General features: G+C 40.3%; 1 protein-coding gene across 4 annotated transcripts in view; it reads right to left on the bottom strand.

The window, feature by feature from the left end:
- The window catches only part of LOC102692475 (cytosolic carboxypeptidase 4), a 180030-nt gene that overhangs the window by 116373 nt on the left and 39319 nt on the right, over nucleotides 1-24338 (bottom strand). For all 4 annotated transcript variants that reach the window (XM_015343419.2, XM_015343420.2, XM_015343415.2 and 1 more), the window contains exons 9-17: nucleotides 24021-24082; nucleotides 20934-21050; nucleotides 13251-13744; nucleotides 8142-8225; nucleotides 5598-5687; nucleotides 4945-5093; nucleotides 3061-3148; nucleotides 2414-2558; nucleotides 668-821 (exon numbers count right to left, since the gene is read on the bottom strand). In XM_015343419.2, coding sequence (XP_015198905.2) covers nucleotides 668-821; nucleotides 2414-2558; nucleotides 3061-3148; nucleotides 4945-5093; nucleotides 5598-5687; nucleotides 8142-8225; nucleotides 13251-13744; nucleotides 20934-21050; nucleotides 24021-24082 — 1383 coding nt within the window. The remainder of the gene's footprint in view (nucleotides 1-667; nucleotides 822-2413; nucleotides 2559-3060; nucleotides 3149-4944; nucleotides 5094-5597; nucleotides 5688-8141; nucleotides 8226-13250; nucleotides 13745-20933; nucleotides 21051-24020; nucleotides 24083-24338) is intronic.

The following is a 24338-nucleotide window of genomic DNA, read 5'->3' as shown; positions in this document are numbered from 1 at the left end:
AAATGGAGCTTTTCGACAGAACAGTGTTGTTGATTGGTCCTCTCCATATTTGAAGAGTGTTCATGGTGCACATTATTACATTGTTGTATTACATACAGTACAACATCACAAATGCAAAAGATTTCACAGGGGATGTTGTCATTGTACAAATATTAATCATGAAAGGAGTGTTCTGAAACTATACACTCCCATCTGGAACCAGACTCTAGGTACATTGTTAAAAGACCCATATCCTGTCTACTAGATCCAAGAGTCAGAATCTTTATATCAGATGTTTAGAGACAATATTTCAACTAAGAGCTGGTGGATACTTTTATTTTAATGTAAAAAAAACAAACAAACACTGTAGGACTGTTCATGGTTTCTAATATACTGTAAATATAAACGTCACACCTAACTATACAATAACCACTTTAACTAACACTGTGGTTATCTAATGCACCAGCTGCTTCTGGGTTTGTGCAATGAGAGGAAATCAAATTAAACCTTCCAGGAGAGGAATTAATTAAAGAGTGAAAAATGGCAAAACTCACTGTACAAAGGAAAGGCCGATTCCTCCGTAAATCTCATCCAAGTCAACATCGCGGTTTAGTTTGAAAGAATGGGTCATCCGGCCCCCGCCCTGAGTGGCACCAGCGTGCTCCCGGAAGGGCTGCTGCGTACTCACGGAGCTGGTGCAGGTGCTTCCAGCTGCGCGCCGCTGGGCAGGCCGTGATGGTGACGAGAGGACATGGGTTCCCAGCCAGGGTGGCGCACAGGGTCTGCTGCTGGAAGAACACCTTGCTGGGGTCCACCGACTGCTGCAGGAGCTGCAGGTGGGTCTGGAGTAGAAGAGCAATGGCATGCACTGAAGACTAAACAGCAGTTGACATCCATTTTCTAACCCCTTTATCCAAATCAGGGTAGTGGGGGAGCCAGAGCCTATCCCTGCAAGTAACGTGCACACGGCAGGATACACCGTGGGTGGGACGTCAATACATCGCAGTTTAATTATTATAATATACATATATAATATTAATTTACTGATGGAATTATTTTTTGCAAACTCCTATTAAACGTATACTAACCTAAAAGCAACAAGGACATTTGGCAGTTGATTAAGACATATGATATGATATAGTTACAATTCCTGCAAAAGTCTAATAAAATACTTCACAAAAGGCTAATTCTCAAATTTGAATGTGACAATCAAATGTGTGAATCTATGGTAATGAATTGACATGCACTAAAAAGTATTTCATTAATAAGGAAGCACTACATCATCTTTCAGGGCAAAAACTCTAATTGGACAGAAGTAGGCAATGGTGTACCGCAGGGATCTGTCTTGGGCCCACTGGCCTCAGGATCTGTCTTCCTGATGTATATCAATGGTTTAGATTCTGGTACAATTATAAAACTACTGTATTTAAATTTACAAATGATACAGTACAAAAACAGGGAATGACAAACACAGGAACAGCAGCAGAGGATTAAGAAAACATCTAGACAAAATGGACATGAACTAGTGATTATGAAAACATCCAGACAAGATGAACACGAACTAGGCACAAATGAACATGAATTGGTACAATCACATAAAGAAGGCTCTTGAGCTAATAGTAAATATGTATGTTACTATACATCCAGATGTAATAAACTGAAAGGGCTTTTAAATGGAAAAATCAAAAACCATTTAGATTTTAAAAGTACAGTATATACTGTATCAGACCTATTTACATGACAAACAGCAAGATATATTTTCTACAACTGAGGCCTTGATTAATTTTAGGTTTGTGTGCAATTTCCCCTTCAACAAACATGACAGACAAGAAACAATATTGAAGAACTGACTGTTAGAGCCTTCGCTTCTGAGACCTGCTCACTATGGTAATCTCAGAAATAATAAAGGAAGTTGATGGAAGGTTTTAGGGAAATTGCTTTCCAAAGAGGCTCCAAGGGTATCGTGACTAACTCACCCACTAGAAGTACTCATTAGCTGCACACATTTAGTCCAGTAGTCCAGACATCACTGTATCTAATCTGGAGTCTGTCATTAGCAAGCTATGAATGGGATTTCCCAAACAGTAACTCACCATTCATCACGTGCTGCTGGTTAGAAATGTACCAGTTTATTCACAATTTTCACCAGACACTGCCTTGATATTCTCGGAGCCTGAAAGCTTGTAGTATTCTTAGTGAGAGACAATTAATCCTGTCCCTCCTGGAAAGCACTGTGGGACTTGCTATGTAAAGAAATAATAGATGCCCAATTTAAGAGGAAAATACCCATATTCCTACTTCATCACACCATTGATGCTACATACTGTAAGCTACTGCCTGACAGATTCATGACTGCTGATTCCACAATTTTAAAATTAAGACTCTGAAGAGATCAGAGGTGCAGAGTTAATGTTGGAGAATAAGGCCCAAATACCTGAAGAGCAGTGTAGGTGTATGGGTAGTGGTAAGCCAGATAGCACACGTCATCTTCATGCTGAAAGGTCACAGTGAAGGTCAAGGTGTAGTAAGGGTGACTTTTCTGACCTCGGGCTGGTGGAGTGCATTGACAGGAATGGTTTCTACCCAACAAAAGATAAGAATCAAAACATTCATTGTTGCTGTTTTCCAGACACAAAACACTCCTGTAAAATTCCATGTTCACGTCTCTGTCTAGACAAAATGACCAGACATTTTATGCAATCTGGAGCAGTGTTCATTAACTCCTACTACAGTATATGTAGAAGGCACATGTAAAGTAGATGTGCACAATGCTGGCCTTTCAGCTCTGTCTCAGGATGTAATTAGCTTAATTTAACTTCAATCACTATAATCCGTCTCACTGTTAAAGGTCAGTTAAATAAGTGGTAATTTTAAGAAAAAATTGCAAGTAAGATACAACTGAAAAGTGCCAACGTTTCCTTCCCTTGGAATGTTCTGTCTTACCTAACCCTAAACCTACTAATATCTGTGGTAACAATACCTCTGCTGTAGTGTAACTGCATCTCTCGGTAGATGGAGCTCCTGTATGCACAGGAAATCCCACAGACAAACAGACAGGCAGTCAGACAGAGGCCTGCTCACCGGTAATAGCAGATCTCACTGCCCGTTCGCACCCAGTGATGCCGGCCCTCCAGGGCTTCTCGCACAGAGTACAGGACAGGCTGCATTCCTAACCACAGAGGACACAAGCAAGACATTACTTAACACAGAGAAACCCTTCAGCACTCAGGTCAGCAAGAGGTTAGTCAACACCTTAAGTGATGTTAGTAGTTCAGGTGGGTAGCTGCGTCAGCATGCGTAGGCTGCAAAGGAACAAGTAATAGGTTTATTCCATTCACCTGAAGAAGGCTCCACGGCCGAAACATTGTGTTTTTTCTCTCTTCTTTTTTTCAGCATGGAATAAACCTTTTACTTGTTCCTTTAGTGATGTTGTTCATGTACTCATTTATTCTCAATCCTGAAATTTAATCATTTAATACAGTATTTCAATAAAATAAAAGGTGGCTGGGCTTATTCTGTTGGAAGCACATGCATTATCTGCTACGGCTTCCCAGACTGTATGCTACAATGAGTTTCCGATTCAGTGAGTATATTATGCAACAGGACTGTGCTGTACACTGTGGCTTGTCAGATCACTCTAACCTGCATTCCTCTAATTTAAAGACTACCTGTGAATTTGTGATGTTTCACTCTATAAGCAGAAATGGTATTTTAAACACTTGATGTAGGCTTCACCCAAATGTGTTACAGTAGCTCTCAAAAACCATGACATGTTTCTTCAATGCACAGCACTAAAGACTGGTAATTTCATCACATAAAGCAGCCGCTAAAATTACTCATTCTATTAATGACCTACTGTAAACTAAGCAGATTCAGCATGAATCAAGGTGTAGATTCAATATTTTGTTTATTTTCTAAGAATGCATCAAAAACAAAATACCTGTATGAGTTTCAGAATTGTATGCTAAGTATAAGCAGAGCAATTGTCAGCATAGTTACATATAATGTGAGATGAAGTGAGGTCTGGACTTCCTGGTCATTAAAGATCCCCATGGCACTGTCCATAAGGATAGGGGTGTTAGCCTGGTGTGCAGAATGGGATAAAGCCTACTCTAAGCCTGCACACTCTAGCATTCCAAAGGTTCTTCTTTATTTGATTGGCGATAACGATTGTCGTTTCTCCACCCAATCTGCTGTGGAGTGTGGCTACAAGTTGTTAAAGGTGGGGGTGCCCTTCAGGTATGGATAAAGTGCCCCCCACCCCATGTAAAGCACTTTGCAAAAATAAATTTCTAAATGCACAATATTCAAATTCATACCTAAATTAGTATTTTGTGAACACTCCCTTTGGAAAAAAACTCTTCCTGTAACCTTTCAACATATTAAACTTCTTATAATTTATATTCAACCTCTCCTCCTTGCAGAATCTGTCCATTTCCATCAGGTTGCCCCAGCTGAGCCGGTGATACACTTTTTTCAGCTTAAGCCATAAATGATCCAAGAGAGACTCTACTCCTAATATATCATATTTCAACTAATATTGATTTTTATTTCTTTGTTAAAGCAACTTTTTTCAAGCAAACGTCAAGAACATAAATAGTTTTAAAGGCTAATGTACCTTGCTCAGGATCCACTGTTGATCTTTGTTACTGTTTTCTTATGTATTATTGATGAAAAATGTAAGTAGCACATTTACAAGTGTATTCAATCAGTACAGAATGATAATGTGAAAATATACAAGCTGTGGCTGTGATTAAGTGACACCAAAGACTTTATTAAAGGTGTTATTGTCTTTATTACTCAACAAGGATGCCAATATACAACATGTACATTATACTGTGCTGGCAGGTTTGAAAGTACAATCAATGAGAGCTTCTTGTAGGAATGAACAAGAAAAGGGATTTAAAGGAATCCACATGACTAATTTACATCGTACTTGCCTTCTCTTTTACTGTGTGCACCTACCGTAATTAAACTGACTGTTGACTTTCTCACAGTTGACGATATTGAATCGGTAGGGCAGTCCAGCCTTCATTCCACTGACTTCAAAGTAAAACCACTGGTGATGGCTGGAGCTGTTGACGTCTGAGTTCAGAATCAGGTCATACTCACACCTGCACGGATGGGGAGTAGGTCATATAGTACAGCAAAACACACTGAAGCTACAGTCCAAACTGACTGAGAAAGTACATCACCAGTTTGTCTGGAAAATACATGTGGCATTGTTGTTGATTTTAAAGAATTAAGCAACTGTGTCAAGTCCCTACAAAATGTTCCCTCCTTCAGGCTGAACAGAAATTCTTTTCACCTAATCTGTCTGAAAACGACATTCCCTTAACACCAGGAATCAGTCCTATGGTTAGTAAAGATGTCACTTAACATGATTAAATCACAAGTTCAGAGGGAAATGTCTTCACTGTAACAGAGCACCTATTTTTTACATGAACATGCAAAGATGTGAATACAGGAAATTGAATGTTGATGCTGATACTTCAGAGACTAGAGACACATACAGTACAGTATATACTGTATACAGCCACCAGTACACTCTGTATACGGCTGGAGCTGCAGAGTGTGCCGGTATTCCGGACAAGAGAATCCCATAGGGAATACTGTACCTGCGGACTTGAACTGCTTTCCGCAGGTTTCCCGACTCGAACTGGGAGTAGAACCGGAGGGAGTCAGGATCATCTGCAGGGCTCTGCAAGCTGAGGAGGTCATGGGGAGAGGGAAGACCAGAAGAGTTAGAGAGGGAGAGAGGTGGGGAGCACAAAGGAAAACGAAATGTAACCAAAACGATACATTACTCTGCACCCCTTTTAGGTGAGACTGGGAGAGTGACATGAGTGCATACATGTACTGTTTTTTCTCATTATTTTCCTGTCTGATTGAAGTTCCAGTGATTGCACAGTAGTGTATGGGTTTTGCACATAATATAATAAATACAGCAGCCTATCCTTACAGTATATGTCTATATAAGGTCACAATGTGTTTGTTTATTCTCATACTGTATGTCTTCATTTTTAGACTTTTAGTTTTGGTGTTCACCTTTATCCTGTTACCAATGCTGACAGAACTGCAATTGTATTTATTCAGCTAGCAAACCACTTAAACTCCCGATCGTGAGTTGTAACTTACTACCCTATTTTACCTAACATATTACCTATCTCTTTGAAATATCTGTTAGCATTCATTGCATACTGTAGCCTGGTGGCTTTCAGGCAAAATGAGCAGATACAGAAATGTCCTCATCAGCCCAGAAACCTGCTCACAAAGTACCAGCAAGCCATCAAATAAAAGAAGATCTAAGTTACTCAACTACAATTTTTGTTATGGGATATTGTTCAGTATATGTAAAAAATGCAAGCTCAGCAAAAGCATCCTCTTTGACTAGAACATAAAAAATAAACATGAATATTAGATGCTGCAGTTAATTATGAAAGAAACATAACAGCGTATTCTGTACCATGAGGCAGCTTTGGAATGAAAATCAATTACAGTCTCTTAGGACTGATTGTTCAGCTTCCATCACTAATGGAATACCTTGCGATTAGAGAGGCGTGATGGGAAAATATTCATAAGCCCTCATGCCCTCTTCAGGGAAGTTCATTTTCAGGAGTGGCTTTGACAATGAAATCTCAGCTCCTCCAGGAATTTCTTTAGAGAATACTTTCTCCTGCATAGGCAACACACCAGGCACTGTAGATTGAGCTGTAAACATTGTGCTTTATTTCTTTTTCTAAGCCTTGCTCTTGGTTCTTGTGCCGAAAATAATTGACATGCCACCACTGAAACAGAATTTTTTGCTTTATTATTTTCATTGGTCAGTAAATTTCAGAAATATGAAAGTTAATTTTGTATGTGTCATTCCAGCCAAGTCTTTCCCAGAGTTGCTTGTTTTGCATCTCTCATTCCTCAGCCCTGCAGCAGCTCCTTGACGCACTCTGTCCAGCTTGTGGGGTCTAACTACCTTTTCCTTCCTATAGCCAAAACTCTACTGCAAATTAATCACCATTAAGCACTCAAAATTTGGGTCCATCCAAAGATAGTGAAATCTTTGTTTCTTAGTCTTTACTGTATATGATTTTGATTACTTTTAAAAATATAATACTGCGCACTTCTGCGAGTTTTTTGGACAGTTAACATTCAGAGATGAATGAGAGCTTCAGTGTGGGCTGGTGCTCTGGTGACTTTGACACGAGCTGAGCTCAGACCCACAGCATCTGCTCAAGCCTGCTATGAAAACCAATAGAACTTCCTGTCGTAGAGCTGTGTTTCTAAGTACAAATGTTTGGGATTATTTGGTTATGATTATGTAAATACACACGTCTCCTGCAGTGAGGGTGGTTGAGCAGTTGCTAAGCCCTGACAAGGAGTGGTTGTTTATCTAAGTTGCAACTCGAACAGCTTGCAGGGCCTCAGCCAGAAAACTGGAAGAGGTTCCATCTGTGACATTTCTCTGACATGCCCCGCTTTCACTGCTGTGACAAAAGAACAGTGATGCAGACAGTAAAGTTTTAATTGAGTAAAAGAAAATGTTGCTCTCATTGTCATAAAGTTCTACAGTTAGTTCCCCAGCAAATCACTTTTTTGTGCTTTTTTCTTGTGTGTTTATTTTTAAGACACAAAAATCCACTCCAAAACAAAACAGCTATAAAACCCCCTCCCGACATTTTCTGTTGGAATACAATACATGCAGATTCCTGAAATTATAACAGTGGATCCACTGTCTCATACTAAAGCTGTTCACAGAGTGAGTCATTAACCTTTAATGAATATTCACTATACTGCACAGTGAACCTCTGCCACATCTTTTCTTTGGATCCCTGAAAGATGGCCCCCCAGTTCAAAGATCCGCAGGTGATAAAAAGACAACAGGTGTTGCAACTATGGCAAAGACAGCAAGCTAAAAGCATCTATTGGGATGGTAAAAGAAAATCATCGTGACATTGGTTGTATTACGAAACTAGCGGACTTAGATTTATGAATATCTGTAATCTTGTTTTATAAACCCTTGCATGCTTTGTTATGGGCATAATTGTGAAGTTTGCCAACCATTCCTCCGAAAAAAAAAACTCTTATGCAGCACGCACAATTGATAGCTACTTAGCCACCACAGTTGACCATTTCGGTGCCCCGGCCTTTAATTTTTATCACTGTACCTGTCAGATTCCACATCAAAAACCACCTTATTGATGATATCCTCAGGGCACAGCAGGCGCTGGATATCTTCAAACACTTTCTTTCTGGAAAACCCAAACAGAGGAGACCGAACTTGTTAGTTTCAATGAAGCTCTTTTTCTTATTCTTCCTTTGTACAGCAGGTAGTTTATGAGAGCCCTGAGATCTTGTTTTCTCTCTCTGTCCTCTGAAGTCTCTTTAGTAATTAGCCTAGATGTGTGATACATCACCTCTATTAAGTTCTGTACAGAAGTTCTCCCATCTCCCCTCTCTTGATGTTAAAAGATCAAGCAGCAGACACAGACATTTTCCTAACCTTTTCAAGGCCTCTTCCACATCACTGCCTCTATTTCATCAAGCCTGCAAATTATTCCAGATCCATCATAGATAGAATAAAGCTACTTCTTAAACCCTGCTTTACAGATTAATGCCGCTGACATCATATACTTATATTTTTACCATCCATGAATACGCAAAGATGTGATCCATGAATTCAAACAACAAGAATATACTGTATGTAGCATACAACAACAGGTGGAGCACTACGATACAGACTGATACTTAATTCCCTTTAGGGTTTCTCTCATATTAGAACTTAGATTAAAATTGGCTTAAACTCCTCAGAAGGAAATCATAACGTTATAAGATTGTGATTTCCCATCCTTGATAGGCCTTAGTGTGTCCCTAAGGGATTCTGTATTTTTTTCTTTATGTACAGTACACTACTTTGTAATTGTCATTTTTTTAGTAATTTCAGCTTAGCACTACAGCCACCATGGGAGACATGAAGACAAGATAATGAAGTCAGATTTCTTTTCAGACTGGGGGCCCATAACACAAACAGAGGAGGGAAGCAATTATCACTGATAATGCTGAAGCCCAGCCAGCAGCATGCTCTGGAGTTGCACAGCAAGGTAAAGACACCTGGCTGGTTTCAAAGCTACCCATTGCTAGCAGCACATTATGCAAAGCCCCACGAGACGTCTGAGCAGAGTCAGCCCAGATTTCCATCAACAATCTTTGATCTACCAGGGCCGAACCTGCACTCCCATCAGAGGCCTTTCCTAATAAAGTGTTTTGGTTTCCTAGTTTTTCCCAAGCTCCTTGTTATTGGAGCCTTCTGTCTTTTTGGGATTTAAGCAGGAAGTGTCAGAAAGGATACCATGGGAATATCCACTTGCTGTCTGTTCTCGCTATCACTGTGCAACAGAATTTACTATTCAAGGATGGTTCACCCACTAATAGAGAAGTGAGGTGGGTTGAGACTGTCAGAGATGAGCTGGTTTTATTCTACTGGTGATGTGTTGTTACAATAATAATTCAAATAGATCTGACAGCATGAGGATCTGCAACAGTCTAAAGGTATCATCAGAAGAAACTGTAGAACAATGTTATTTCTTACTGTCAATATGCATAGATTTTTTTAACTCCGTGGACAAATTTATAATGAAAATTGAAAACTTTTCTTTCACCCACTCTCCCAGGATGTCTTGAAATACGCTAGCCTACAGTACATTTCTTGAAGTGCTTTCCAGTTCAACCTACAGTAGGTGACACTAGTCCACTAGGTCCCAAGGAAAGCTAAAAGAAAAAAAGTACAAGAGTGATTCATATGCAGAACAAAGGAAATGTTGAATAAGAGAACTAAATCCATGGAGCCTCCTCTGTGGATGACAAATGCCTATTTTGTGTGCAATGTCTTTCTCGACTTGACTAAGAGCTGAAGCTGACGTTTCGCTGCAGCCCCATGGCCACCAAACTCTTTCTCTCTCTTCCTCCAGGTCCCAACATCTCCAGATCAGGGGCAGGAGCAGAGAACACTGCACCCAGAGAAGCAATCAGCTAGCTCACCTTTTTGCCTTTCTTTTTTTATTGGAATAGAACTTAAGAAAGTTCACAAATGAAAGGAGACCACTTTGCCCACCTTTTGTCTTTGTTTAGCAGTTGCATAATCTCATCCACCTGCAGCTTGTGCTTGAACCACATTGCTGGGTAGACTGGCTGACACCCACAAGTTACCTCAAGAGCATCTGAACTAATTCAGCCAGCACTGTTCTGCCTCTTGACTGCTTTATCACACTCTTCTCTGAGAATTGCAGCGTTGAAGCCCTGATCATATCGACTAAATGTGTCGTGATAAGGGGCTGGTAAAGAACACAACAGCCACCAAGGGCTGTGGCTGAATTTGCTCTGGATGAAACCACTATCCCCAGAATGAAACCATGTAACCAACACTCTGAGGACTGACAGATTCATTAGCAAACCCAGGAACACTGCAAGCACTGCTACCAAAAATGTGAGAATACAAACCACCTACTTTGTATTTTAACACAGAACTCTTTCTATAAACATTTGCTCCAAAAACATGATAGTGGAGAAGTTAAACTGATGATTCTCCCATAGTAGAGCTATTGTGAAACCTTTAACCTTCACAACAAGAAACTCCCAGTACCTACTTTTATTTCTAAAACATATACAGTATGCTTAGTGTATCCAACAAGTGGAATTAGAAGTCTCTCTAGGATGTTCCACTATACAATAGGCCTACAGACTGATGGGCTTTTCTCAGCTGGGGGTGTCAATAATGAGTCAGCTGACATCAATGGAAAGTGGTTCTTCACAATCTCTTGCTATTCACCAGGAGATGTTCTATTTTAAGTGTTCTCCTGGCAGAAATTTTCTAGAACTGCTAAAGTCCCCATCTAAGAGAAAAACAAAGTTACACCAGGGAGGTCCATTCTGACACAGCCCTGGCACCAGAATGCATTTAGCTGCAGAAATTACAAACAGAATGAAAGAGTCCTCAAGGGGCAACAAAGATCATTCACACTGGTAAAGTAAATGCCCTGTCAGTGCTAATGTAGAAGAGATGGGTCCTCTTCTATTAAAAGTTCACACTTTACAAAAGCAAAAAAAAAACTAATTTAAGATGGCATTTTTGGTAGCAGCACTACGGAAAACTGGATGCAGCTACAGACAGAAACCATAGTGGCAGATCAACTACATGTGTTGTAACACGGTTGCACGGGCAGACAGCTGCGTCTGAAAACAGGGGGCAATCCCACTGTAGATGCTCGGCGATTTCCGGAAACTGTTGAAAGTGAAAAGAAAGAAAGAAAAGAGGCGGAGAGGAAGTTCTGAATAAGTAGGCAGACAGAGCTGGATCCAGGCAGGAAAACGAGCCATGGGGAAGCTTCAGGCAGAACAGGGTCAGGGCGAATTCAGGAGTCAGGCGTTTGGGTTTAGAAGTCAGGAAGAGCGGTTTATTTTTCTAAAGTTCGTTCGCAAGAACAGACTATCATACCCTCTGACAGCTCAAATGACTGAGCGTGTTCCCCATGGCAGCTCAGATCTTTTATAGGCTGTCGGTTGATTAGAGAAGGGGGCGGCTTGATAGAAGGAGGGGCGAATCAGTAAACGACTCGAGTGTATAATAATTGAGGAATGCGTTCGTTTGGGGAAGAGCTACATGTCCCCGTGGCTACTGTGGAATGACACAAACGCAGTAAAAAAGGTGAGATACAGAATGTATAACATTTCTTACTGTATATAATGTTATCATTTTAATAATAATTTTAATTAAAAAATTCAAGAATACATTCTGATGCCATTTAAAAAACATCTTAAAATGGTTTACAAAATTTAAGATGTGCCTGTCGTACTAATGATGCATGCCAACCTATCAGACCCATAACCATCTCCAATGCTTTTTATAAGCCTTAGACCATTTTGCGAGCTTCAGCCTGTATTTCATACAAACATCAAGGCACACACAAAAATAAGCCTTTAGGATGTAAGTCCAAAGACGTAAACCTGTCTGCACCATCATTTCATGACAAGAAAAGGCGTCCCCAAGGTTACACTTCCATATACTGAACCATCGCGCAAATGGGCTCACTGTAAAGCACACGAATGTCACTCCAATGGTTCTTTACATTCAGTAATAATATATTTGCAGCTTTTAAAAATGTGACTTTTTCAAAATGCTCATTGTCAATGAGTCAGAGGTGATCTGAGCCCTGACAGGTGGTGTCAGTGTGCTGTATATGTGTATCAGTCCCTACACTTAAAAAAGGAGTCACTGCTGGTGTCAAAATTCAGACATTAGTTCAGTCAATTGTCCCAAGGCTGTGCCAGACTCAGATCAATGCTGTGTAATGACATGATGAATGCCTCTGCACAGTGGGTTTTGGAAGCAGCAGAGTTGTTCAAGCCAAAAAGAGAAAAAAAAAACAAGAAAAGCAGAAGATTTGATTTTTTTAACCCCTGATCATCTACAGAAGCTCTGCCTCAGATGAGAATTTTTTTGGTAGATGGCCAGACTGAGTCAGTTCTTGGTATATAGCTCCCCTGAGATCTGCTTCACAGCAGTCAAAGGGAAACACTACAGGGCTGCAATCCCATTGATCTTCTCAGCTCTCCCAAAAAGACAGCACTGAAACCAATCTCAGAGTAACTCTCACTGTGGGGCACAGTGAAAACTCCTTCCGCACACATTATTCTCTTTGAGGATCGCTTCCCTTGGGTCTCACTGCTTATACCTCTCATTCTCACAGTTTTAATTAAGAATGTCTTTTTGGTCTTGACCATAAATTCGAATTTCATCATTTTGGCTCAACTTCTGTCGTTGCACAAAAAAAACGTTGCCCCTTTGTGGGTTGATTCATCAAGTTTTATTTGATCAATCCAAGTCAGAAGCAACCAGCCTTCATCCTTGAAGGATGCGGGCTATTAAGTTTTGCCTCCCGAATGATTTCTGAATCAAAGGATTAAATAAGTCAGCATGTTAATTTTATTCTTTTTCACATGTTAAGAAATGGATGGTTCAAGGTGGACTATGAAACTGAATTTCACCAGGACCACCATCCCTGTTTATCCCTACAATAGGACCTCCTACTCCTAAATATCATAATATTTTCAGCAGGTAACAATGACTTAGTAGTTAACCAGAGAAATGTTAACGTTACCATACGAAATGCATCGCGTATATTACAAATGTTTTTCAACTCCGACATTCTTTCACAGCTCTTTTACGACCTACATATTTCTCTCCGTTTAAGAGGAGTAGTGCGTGTGAAGGAAACGAATACCTCTGAACTCCTTCCTTCCGTTCCGCACATGGCTGCCTGTAGGGTGGTGGCAGGTGGCCCCAGAAGTCTGGGAAGGCCAGAACGGAGTATCTGGCGATGGACTTGGTGTTGACAGCAGTGGTGGCATAGAGCCGAGGATCGTGGTGGAAAATGGTGGCTCCATGCCTCTCCAGGAGTGTGTCGACCAGGCTGCGGCCCTCCTGCCTGTCTGCTCCATTGCTGAGGTACTGCCTGTGGACGTCCAGGGCGTTCAGCTGGGCCACTCCTTTTCCACTGCCTCCCTCTGCGCTGGAGGCTTTATTTTGTTCTTGGAGATCTCCTTGTTTTCTGGGGGTATCATAGGCGCCTTCAGGTGTCCGCAGAGCCTCACTGCATCTCAGCCTCCTTTCTGCTAATCTGTCGCCAGTGCAGTCTTGGTGACGAGGGTCAAATTCCGTATCGAGTAAACCATCCTCATCCGAACTGTCCTCAGCCTCTGAGTCTGAGTCGAGATCCTGTAGTTTAAAAACAGTGTCTCTTTAGTGAAATACTGAATTAAGGCCACACAGGGCATTAATGCAATTATTCTGAAATACACTGAAGCATGTCTAATATGTAATTGTGTATTGCACTATAACCCTCTAAATAACATCTGTATTCCTTATTTTTTTTTCTTTATCCACTTAAATTGTTTAGCTAAACATATGAAATAGAAAATGCAATGCACTTGCTCTCTTTTAGGTACACATTCAGTTAATGACGGTCGTTATAAACAGTACGAGACCTGAGTACAAGCTCCACCCGTGTTCAGTTCCACCAGAGCTCCAATCCATTCTAATTGGGATCTAGAGATTGTCCTGTCCAGGGAAGGTGATGGACACCTGTCATGTGCTCCTGATTAATGGGAATTTAATCATCTAATTCATAGGACTGGGAATTCCTCATATTTTGACCAGCGCTGGGAAGTTTCTTGTATATACTTTCAAGCCATTCTGTCATTTGACATACTCCAAGCCCACAGAGCATCAGAGCGTTACCACTGACTGAAGAAATGTTGAGTGTCCTACCACATCTGTTACTGGCTAACATCATTGTAAATTACAGAGAAAATCCTACAGCTCACTGCTCACATGACACAACATTCACTGGCCAACACAAGGTTTCCCACCCAAGTCAGTACAAGTGGCAGGGCAAGCCAGCTGGAATTCCTGGCGCATTCAGCTATCGGCTAGGGTCCAGCTGAGATCTGAGGTAAACATGGACTCCAGACGAAAGTCCTTAATGGTTTAACGACTCAAAAGAATGCAAATACTCTTTAAATATGTTGCACCATTGTTATATATAAATGAGATTAAAGTGCTCAGTCAATTAAAGTAGTTCATAAGAGCTTGATATAATTACACAAGCACCAGCAATTTAACAGAAATTCATAGACTAAGTGCTTTTACTGCTATTTCCCTGATAGAGACCAGCAGGAGCAGTGATCACAAATGGAGCTAAACTCCCAGCAGTTTCAGTAGACACTTAATCAAATTCATCTAGTCCTTTGGATGAAACACATTCACACAACAAAGACCTAAAGAAAAAATCAACCAAACTCATTCCACTTTTTTCTAATTTGAGAAACAATATAGAGCTTTTAAAACAATTTTGTAAACCATTTGCCTTCCTCCAATAAAAGACAATAATAAATGATAATGAAACTAGCACTGCTTTTGAGGAACCATTCACCTAGTGTTTCTGGTAATGTCTCTGACATAATAATATGACACAATAAAGTACACATTCAACAACATGCAACATGCAACAACTACTTTGATCTTGAGAACTGATCAGGCTCCTCAATTATAGCATCCGATAGACAGAACATTCAGAATATCTTAAGCATTAAGGATTCCCAGCAGGTAAGTGGAACTGAAATATTCATTTAGCTGCCTTGCATAATTGGTATAACATTCCCCCAAATCAGAAGAAGAGGTCAAGGGTGTCACCTTCTAGAACCGAAATAGCAACTCACCCTCTCAAAACTCAAGCTGGCAGACGTCAAGACTGTGCACTCATAGCTGTCGGTTCTTGGCTTGGCCAAATGAGGAAGTTCATTACAACAAGTGGTCACCTTACAAATATTCCCATATCCTTGTACTTAATTACAGTACATACTTTAACATTCTTCTTTTAAAAGCCAAGAGCTTTATGATGTTGCATTAGGTGGCTTATGTAGGGAATCTTCTTTAGGCTCAAATATTCCTGTATCCTTTAACTACCACTACAACATCAGCCAAGCCACTTCAACTACAGTATGTGGTAAAAAGAGATCATGTATTTTTAGTCTATTTTTATGAGTGTTACCTTTTTAAAATAAACACTGTTCTATCATGGAGAAGTATCCGATTTTACCATCGTAAAGAACATTTCACAGTTTATCATTGCCTTCAGCTTATGTAATGCTTTGGCATACCTACAGTATATATGCTTGCCGTATCTGATTTTATCATGATTGTACCATGATTTTACTGTGATTTATTGTATTGTCATTATGATATTCTATTGTCACTGTTAAGTCTGCTACTGTAGTGGACAGGAGAGGCTGACCTTTGTCAGGGGAGGAGTCCAAGCGAGAGGCAAACATCAGAGTAGGTGGAGAATTCAGGCAAACCACAGCTTAATAGGGAGAGCAAGCCAGGGCCTGAGCACTATAAGTACAATACTATAAGTATTGTAAGCCAAGGAGGAGCTCCAATAGTAAGGTCAGGACAAGCCAGGTCAAGAATCCAAAACAAGCACTAGTGAGTGTACACATGGATAAAGACAGCAACTCAGCAACCAGGGAACGAGTAACACAGGAACAGAGTAACAAATTCTTCCATTCTTCCTTATTGGGAAGAACCATAAAATTAGGTGTAAGAAGGGCCAAATGTAAACAGACAGAAAGATTGATGTGTGTTTTATCAAATAGGTGCTTGTTTTTCATTCAATAGTGACCATATGTCACCAGGTGAACCATGAAGAGAAATAATACAAACATAGCATTGACACAGTAGCCAGTTACATCACTGTCCAACCTGTCTCACGGCACCAGTTGTAGCAGAAACCAATTTACAGGAGACTTGGATCACCTGGAGACCATTTACAACCATGCCTGCTCCAGGTGACTCAGAAGATAGAGACTTGGATCTGAAAGGGCTCGGGGCTCTGTCACAGGGTTTTGTTTCTGAGCCCCTTGAGTCTCTAGCTAGTTCAATAGCTGTGCTTTGTTTTGTATCCTGACCCCTGCTTGCATTCTGTACCTTGTTCCTGGACCATCCTTGGTTTTTACTTCCCTGCTCACTTGGCCTGTATCCTGTTTGTTTCTCCAGGATTCTGACCAGGAATTTCCCCCTGTGTGCTTCTCTACTGTGTCTTCCTAGTTCTGACCCTTGCTTTGCTGGACCTTGTGATCCCCTTGTGATTTATTGCACTTCCTTGGACCTGACCCCAACTTTGCTCTGACCACGCTTCCTGGACCACGCTTTGACCTCCGCCTGCTCTACCAGACCTCGAACTGTGCGAGTCCCACCTCAGCAGCAGATTATTGCAAATCAGGGTTTTATTTATAACTAAAATATCATCCAGGCATGAGTTTGCATGAAGGCTTTGTCTTCATGCAAACTCAGATTTCAGATAGCTAACACCTGTGCTGTTTAGTGAGGTGTTTCAGGTTTAATTCTGGTTTCTTGGATTCAAAACAGCAGTTTTCTAGGGCTATTTTTCTCTCTCTTCCATTTGCCACCTATTCTTATAACAGATATCTGTCTAAATCAGGAGATCTATGGTCTGCTCAGCTGGTTTCCCAACTCAGGACATTAGCTTTCCAATTTTTATTTCAGTGTACTTTTGTTGCAATGAATGGAGCAAGTCAATGGCCCAAATGAAGTTTCCATTCCACACAAAATGATTGAGGGGACACTTCAGTGCTCAATCAACACAAGCGCTGCAAAAGATGTCTGCATTCACACATGTTCAGAAGTCTCCAGGGTTCTTCATGCAATATACAAAATACGCAAGGAAATTGAGAGAGGATGGCTAACATCTATCCCACATAGATCAAAAGTTACAGTGGGCTCTCATGTTAAAATACTGTTATATTTTTTGTGGGGGTTTAAGTTTAAATCATTTACCAAAGTTAAATACATATTGACATTTAGTATTACAAGTAAAACTGGGATCAACTTAAGCAGAATCTTCTTGTCTTTCTTTAAAATATAAACTATATATAGAACTGACACATATTTCCTGAGTTGTGCTGCAGGTGCAACAGTGCCATTTCCAAGTGAAGAAATTCTATACAAACCCCACCCTTGCCCCTTGCTAAGCCATATTACAACAGCTTCTAAATATGACAATAGGGCTTTAGGGGGTGGCATGATAGTGCTGCTGGCACACAGCTCTGGGTCCCGGGTTTGAAATCTGACTGTGAATCTGTCTATATGCAATTTGCATGTTTCTTCTTTGCCTACTGTACATGTATTCTGCCAAGTGCTTCAGTTTTCTTCCACTGGGCAGAAAGGCTCAGTTAATCAGTGTCTGTAAATTGTCCCTGTACAGTATGTGCTTGCCCTACTATGGACTGACATCCCATCTAGAATGTAGTCCTACCTTGAATGATTGTGCCCTTCAGCATGAGATCCAGTTTATAACTTAGGAAAAGGTTCTGCAGTATCCTTATTCTGCTTCAGAGAAACAATGTACTAATAGTTAAAAATCACTAAAAACATGGACACCCACTGAATATTCTCAGAGCTTTTTGATATCCTGCTAACACCCTAGATACAAACGATGTCTAGTCAACATATCAAAATTGAAGAATCTAAACAAAACCAATTACATCTTTTACTTGTTCACACCATTTTCTGTTTTGCAGATAAAACTGTGAAAGATTGGATTCACATTAAGTGAAAGGCTTGTAAGCACTAAAGTAATCCCAGTTCGTCTATCAGATGCATTAGAATGTCCCAGACACTGCAGGCTTATGCATAATTACAGTTATAAATCTCAGCAGTGAACATACATTAGTTTCGTATAAACTGTTACAGATTTTTTTCTTTCATAGTCATTAATACATAATACATCATAAAATTATCTGATGCTTAAAACTTTACCTCATGTTACAAGGTGATGATCTTTAACTTTCCCCACATTACTTTCCAACTTTCTTTAAAACTCTTTCTCATGCCTTATACCTTTCCTCCTGATCCCAACCCCAATTCACGCAATGATTGCATCAGCAGATATTTAGGAATAAATGAATGTTCACCTTTTTATGTAAAGTCCATCTCTATTCTACAATGCTTAGGTCCAGAATCATTTCATTTGCATGCTGTCTCACGCCAACTTGAATTATTGCATTGGGGAAGACAGCCATAAATTAATTGGAAAGGCAAAATTTTTCAATGCCAGCCGTTAATCTCATAAGTGATATTATTTAAATTAAAACAGTGGCACCAGGCTCGCTGAGATGCAGCTAAGGAAGATTAACTCAGAGCGCGCTGACATTTCTATTCATTTATACTCATCGCGAGACGAAGGAGTATCGCTGTGGGTTTAACTCAAGCAGTTTCGATGGAGAGGGTGCTATTTCACAAAGGCTCACATTTGGTCTCTAAGTAAAACATATTAACAGTGTTAGGGAAACATAGTCAATCTCATTATGAAGAAAAATTATGTGGGTTTAAAACTTGCTGAAATAAGCTTGAAGACCCATTAGGCAACTTTTGAGTTACTCTCACACACATATCACTAAATCAAGAACTCCAAACCGGAACTATAGAACTATAGTCCTTTGTCTTTCTTATTAAAAAGAAAAAAAAAAGCTGAATAATATTGTTACGAAGTGTCTTTCATGACCCTATGCAGAGGACACAATCCGGAAGGGAGTGAACACACACAGGGGGGAGACGAGGAACTGGGCTGGTAGAGGAACCGGGGGGGCGTGACGAAGGTGCTCCGGGGGGCGTGGTTCAGGTGAACAGTCCAAAAGGAAGTCCAGTGCAGGCGAAGGTCCAGACGAATCCAAGACGAACAAAACAACGTTAAAAACCAGAGCAGGATCCGGTGAGGGGTCTGGGGGGAAAGGGGGAATGGAACCAGACGCTCTAGGTCCCAGGCGCAGCTGGTTCAGAAAGCAATGCAGAGCCCGGAACAGAGTGAGCATCTGGCTCTTATAGGGAGGCAGGGTTAACAAGCCGGAGCACCCTTAAGGGGGAGGGACTACAATCGTGACAAATATCTTTGTTACCCCTTTTTATACGGTGCAATATGACAGCATATAACAAATACAACCTGTAAATCAGGTGTATTTGTCCCGAAAACACAATGTGTGACAAGACTGGAAGTGATCTTAGTGACAAGTACCTGAGATAAAAAATCATGATTATCACTTCCTGAAAATAGATTATTCCAGCACATTAAAAATACTGTCCATTGTAACATCTCAGTGTGACCATTGTCCCAGTCTCTGAAAGCAAAGTCTAACCCATCCCTGCATTTCTCCTTGATCTTACTGTGGCTGATGCTTTCTGCTGGACCAAAATGTATTATACTCCCACAGCAGTTTATACTTTCTATTCAAGTTTTCCATTTGATTGTTCTGTATTACTACTATTTTGTAGACAGATGTTAGTATACAGACAAAATAATAACTGCCACACCTCCCACTCAAAGAAGAGAAGAAATGTATTGTACTTTGGTGTAGAAATGTATTAGAACACCCAAGATGTATCATCTGTTGAGTTTTACAAATAAAAAAGAATATGCACATTTAATGTAGAGATTAGTTTGAAAATCTGAGTTTTGTAGTCAGTAACCTATGAAACTAAAATGCTAGCCATGCTCTTTTCTAACATTGTGGACTTGTAGCTTATGTTTTTTCTCTCTTTTTCTTATGAATGAGATGACCATGTGTCAGAGACATCTACATAGCATGACTGTTGATCCGCTCCCGCTGTTATCCAGTTTTGTCTGTAACAATAACACATAAAAATCACAGAAGCACTGGGTGTTCTAGGAAACGTTTCCCAATCTTATAGTTGTTGCTTCACAGTTAAAAATCCTTGATACCAATATCTCAAGTCAGGGCCAGATTCATTACAAATTCTATCAGAGTCAACAGGGTTTGCTATACCAGCAAAGCAATATACTACTAAAACCTCATTTAGAGTTCTGTTTTCCGCTTAGGTCACCATGTTACAGAAAGGATATTGTTCCCTTTAATAAGGTTCAAAATGAATGAACAAAATAATTGCTGGCCTGAAAGGCATGTCATAAACAAACAGAGTAAAGGAATTCAATCTCGTTAGTCTTCATCAACACAGATTGCAAGAGAATGTGAATTCCGTATTCCTATTCCTCAAGGGTATCAGCAAAATCAACCCAAGTGATTTCTCCAAACTTAAAAATGAAACAGGAATCCTTGTTCAACTGGAAAACAGGAGGCTCCTTTTTCCCCAGAGAGTCCTAAGTGTCTGGAATGATTTAATCTGCTGTTTCTGTGACTATGTGGAATTTTAGGACAATAACAATAGCTAGCAGCCAACTGAGCAAGAGGGGCTCTCAATTGTATTAGTTCTCAAAACCTTATAACAACAACGGAGCCCACGACAAGACCACGAAGAACTCCTTTTTTCTGAGGCTGTAATGAAACAGAGATTTGTTTTGAGAGAGGTTTACCTTGAAGTCATGGTGCAGCTCTGGACACAGTCTGACATACTGTCCCAGCTGTTCCAGGGTGCGATCTGGCTCCGGCTTCATGCGCAACAGCGTCAAATCTGTCTCCAAGTCGTCATCCTGCCCAAGCCAAAGGAAACAATGGCATTCGTTGACAGTTCACTGCTTTCCAACACCTCCAGTCTTTAAAAACTAAAACTGACATTTTTAATAGACCTTAGCTCTTATTAACTTATAATACAGATATAGATATAGAACAATCTTGAATATTTTGTAATCATACAGCTCTCTTTAAAGAAAAACCATCTTGTCTTCAGAAAATTGAGTTAGGTAAAAAAACAGTTTACCTGATCTTGCTTATTTTGAACAGAACCTACAATAGTACTGTACTGTATGTGGGCACATACTGTACAGTAGGCAGATTCTTCTGAAACAACACTTTCATTAAGAGATCTTAATCCAGACTAAAATCTGCATTTAAACTATTTTATTTTACTGAAGATGGTTCTCTCAAGCTCCATTTAGGGGCTGCAAACATTTTTACTCCAGAAAGAAACAAGCAATTTGAACCTAGGATCCTGGAGCTGTGAGGTACTAGCAGCACAACACCATGCTGCTCTAAAAGATACCACCACAACATCGGGGCTTAAAAAAGAAAATAAAATGTTACATATTAATGGGGATTAAGATAAGGGAAAAGAGCCATTAATGTCAATATAATTACAGATAGGTTACAGCAGGATTTACTGTTGAACGGAGGCTGAATGCGTGTGCAGTGAGCATGCATTCAAGACACCTTCTTCCCTGCCATTTCCAATATCGATCGCAACACAATCACAAACAACCACTTACTGTAAAGCTGGCAGCCCACTGCCCCCTCCCACCACCTGTTCTGTAATACTAGCCTTCAGCTCTGGGAAGAGCGCAGGCACAGACTCAGCAGGGACTGCTTCCAGCAGCCACGCAGTCAGAGGTAAGCTGGGGCACAGCTATGGATAACTGACTGCTTGACAAAACACCGCAGACTGTCTGTCTGCCACCTCCGTCGGAAGAAGCCAATGCTAAGCAGCATGCTACCCCAGGAGAACCTCGTGGAGCAGAACGCCCTGCTGGTTTCCCTCGAAGAAAACAACTCATGATGAATGGGCCTCCTTGTCTGTGACAGCCTCGCCCTCTTCCCTCTTATCTCTATCAGTACGCAGTCGCGAAAGCATGCAGAAATGTCCGTATTCGAACATAGCTGTGCATAGCCCATGGCAAAATCAGACAGCAGGCAAATAAGTGTAAAAAATATGATGGGAGAAGCAACAAGTGGAATAGACTGGCTCCCCCGTCTGTGACTTTCAGGGGAGGGCCGCAGTGGCATTGATTAATGTGGCATCGAGCAACTGTTATTAAATTAATGTGAGCTGGGTCTGCAGAGGGCTCATGTGAGTATCCATGTGAATATTCATTTCTGAAAAGAACAGATTAGTCATTTAATTATTTTACTGGAATTACTGTGAATACGGCTTTCGTAACAGTGTCAGCACTCTCGGCTACGTCAAGGGAATCTGTGTTTCTGCAAACACATCAGATTTCAACAACTCAGATTTTTCTGTATATACATTGACAGGAGCCTGCTGCACGGAAACTACAAAATAATTCATTTTCCATCCTCTGATACAGTATCTTCCTTAAGTCACTTGGATTTAAGTTATTCTTGATGTCCACTGTCCAGAAGGTCTTTTCCCTCTAAATATTGACAGGCAGCTTCACGTACACGATACAGTTGCTTCCCAGTTGCCACATCAGGAAGTCATGAAACATTCTTGAATAACTAAATTTGAAATATATTGCATGTAATTGAAAGTACATTTTTCAAAGGTTGGTGTAACCTGGTAAAATTTAGCTGTATTGTTTTACCAGTTTGTCCAAAGTACTGTAATGTACTATTTGGGAAAATTGTTTTTTGTTTATTCCAGCTCTGAAGGCAAAGTTCTGAGTTCAGTCTCAGTCTTGGTGGGAAACCAAACATAATACAGTTTTTCAGGGCCTGCAAATGAGATACCAGGACAGCAGTAATTCTTCTGAATCATCCCTACTAATCAAAACCCTTAATATGCAAGCATTAGAGGACGCTGCTTTTTCCCATAACTGTCATCGTATAAAACACAATTGGAATTTACTAGCAGTAATAATAAAGGACATCACGTGCCATTTATTCAAGGAAGAGGTGTAAATATGTGAAACTGTGTGCATGGCATGCTCTCTTATACATTAAGTGTGATTTATAGTAAGCTAGTGCACACAGCAGCTGCACACTGCTGTGCTCAACAGCACATTTTCACAGACTGATCTGCACTCTCTACAGCAATTTGACCTTTCCAATGCAAAAAATTGCATCCACTGGAACTATATGTTGAGTTCACACATAATGCATGGTGAATGAGGCAAACTAGTATATTTTTTCTCATATACCACTAGTGAAAAAAGAAGTATTTCCATATTAAATGAATTTGCTTGAATGTTTGTTTTTAGAAAGACAAAATGCAAATGTTTGAGAATAACAGTAATGAAATATAAAGCACATCCCAGGGAATAGCAGTAATAAATCATACGAATGCACGGCTTTTCCATTTTCGTACTGGGAAATGAAGTAAAGCCCTCAACCCACCTACCCATCATAAACAAAATGCTAAGAAACTGCAGCTAGTAGGTGCACTGGCATTGTGATTCCTTTAACAGTTACCAAACACAGATCAGATCCACAATCTGTTTGAGACAATGACAGCCTTGCCACAACAACACAGCCATTGACCCCCAATTAGGGGAATGAGCCAGGGAGCAGCTCTGACGGTGATGATGGGGAAGAATGGTGATGACTGCAAAACTCTGAATAAAGGGTAAGGGGTGTTTTATATCGAAAAGCCAAGCAAAGGAGTTTCCTTCTGAACCTTCCTTTGCAGAATCCTGTTGATGCAGGCCTTTTTTGGAATGGTAGATGACTTTGAAGGAAAACGGTGAAAAGTAAGACTTCTACAAAGATGTTGTGTTTGCCTTTTGTGCGAGACAAGTTTGGGAATCCAATCCTATACCTAAATCACTTACTTCTTCCTTACTCTCCAGTTCATCATTTTTCTCTTCATCACTTTCCTCTTCCACGTCACCATCTTAGAAAGAAAAGAAGGGAAATATATAAATGTGAAGGTCCCAGACCATTTTAAATAACTTAACACTACTCCAAAACACAACCTCTTTCTGGTACTTACTTGCTTGCTGCTAAGCATGACCAATTGTAATGCTAAAGCAATGCTCAGTGCAGCTGTAAGCTACTAATAGCAGTTAAATTAAATATTAGTAAGGCACTGCTGAAACAGAGATCAGAAAACACCCCAAGTATGAAAACTTGATTAGGACTGCCGTGCA

The sequence above is a fragment of the Lepisosteus oculatus genome, chromosome 5 (genome assembly GCF_040954835.1).
Source record: "Lepisosteus oculatus isolate fLepOcu1 chromosome 5, fLepOcu1.hap2, whole genome shotgun sequence".
Lineage (NCBI taxonomy): Eukaryota > Metazoa > Chordata > Actinopteri > Semionotiformes > Lepisosteidae > Lepisosteus > Lepisosteus oculatus.
This window is presented reverse-complemented; position numbering and strand designations above follow the sequence as displayed.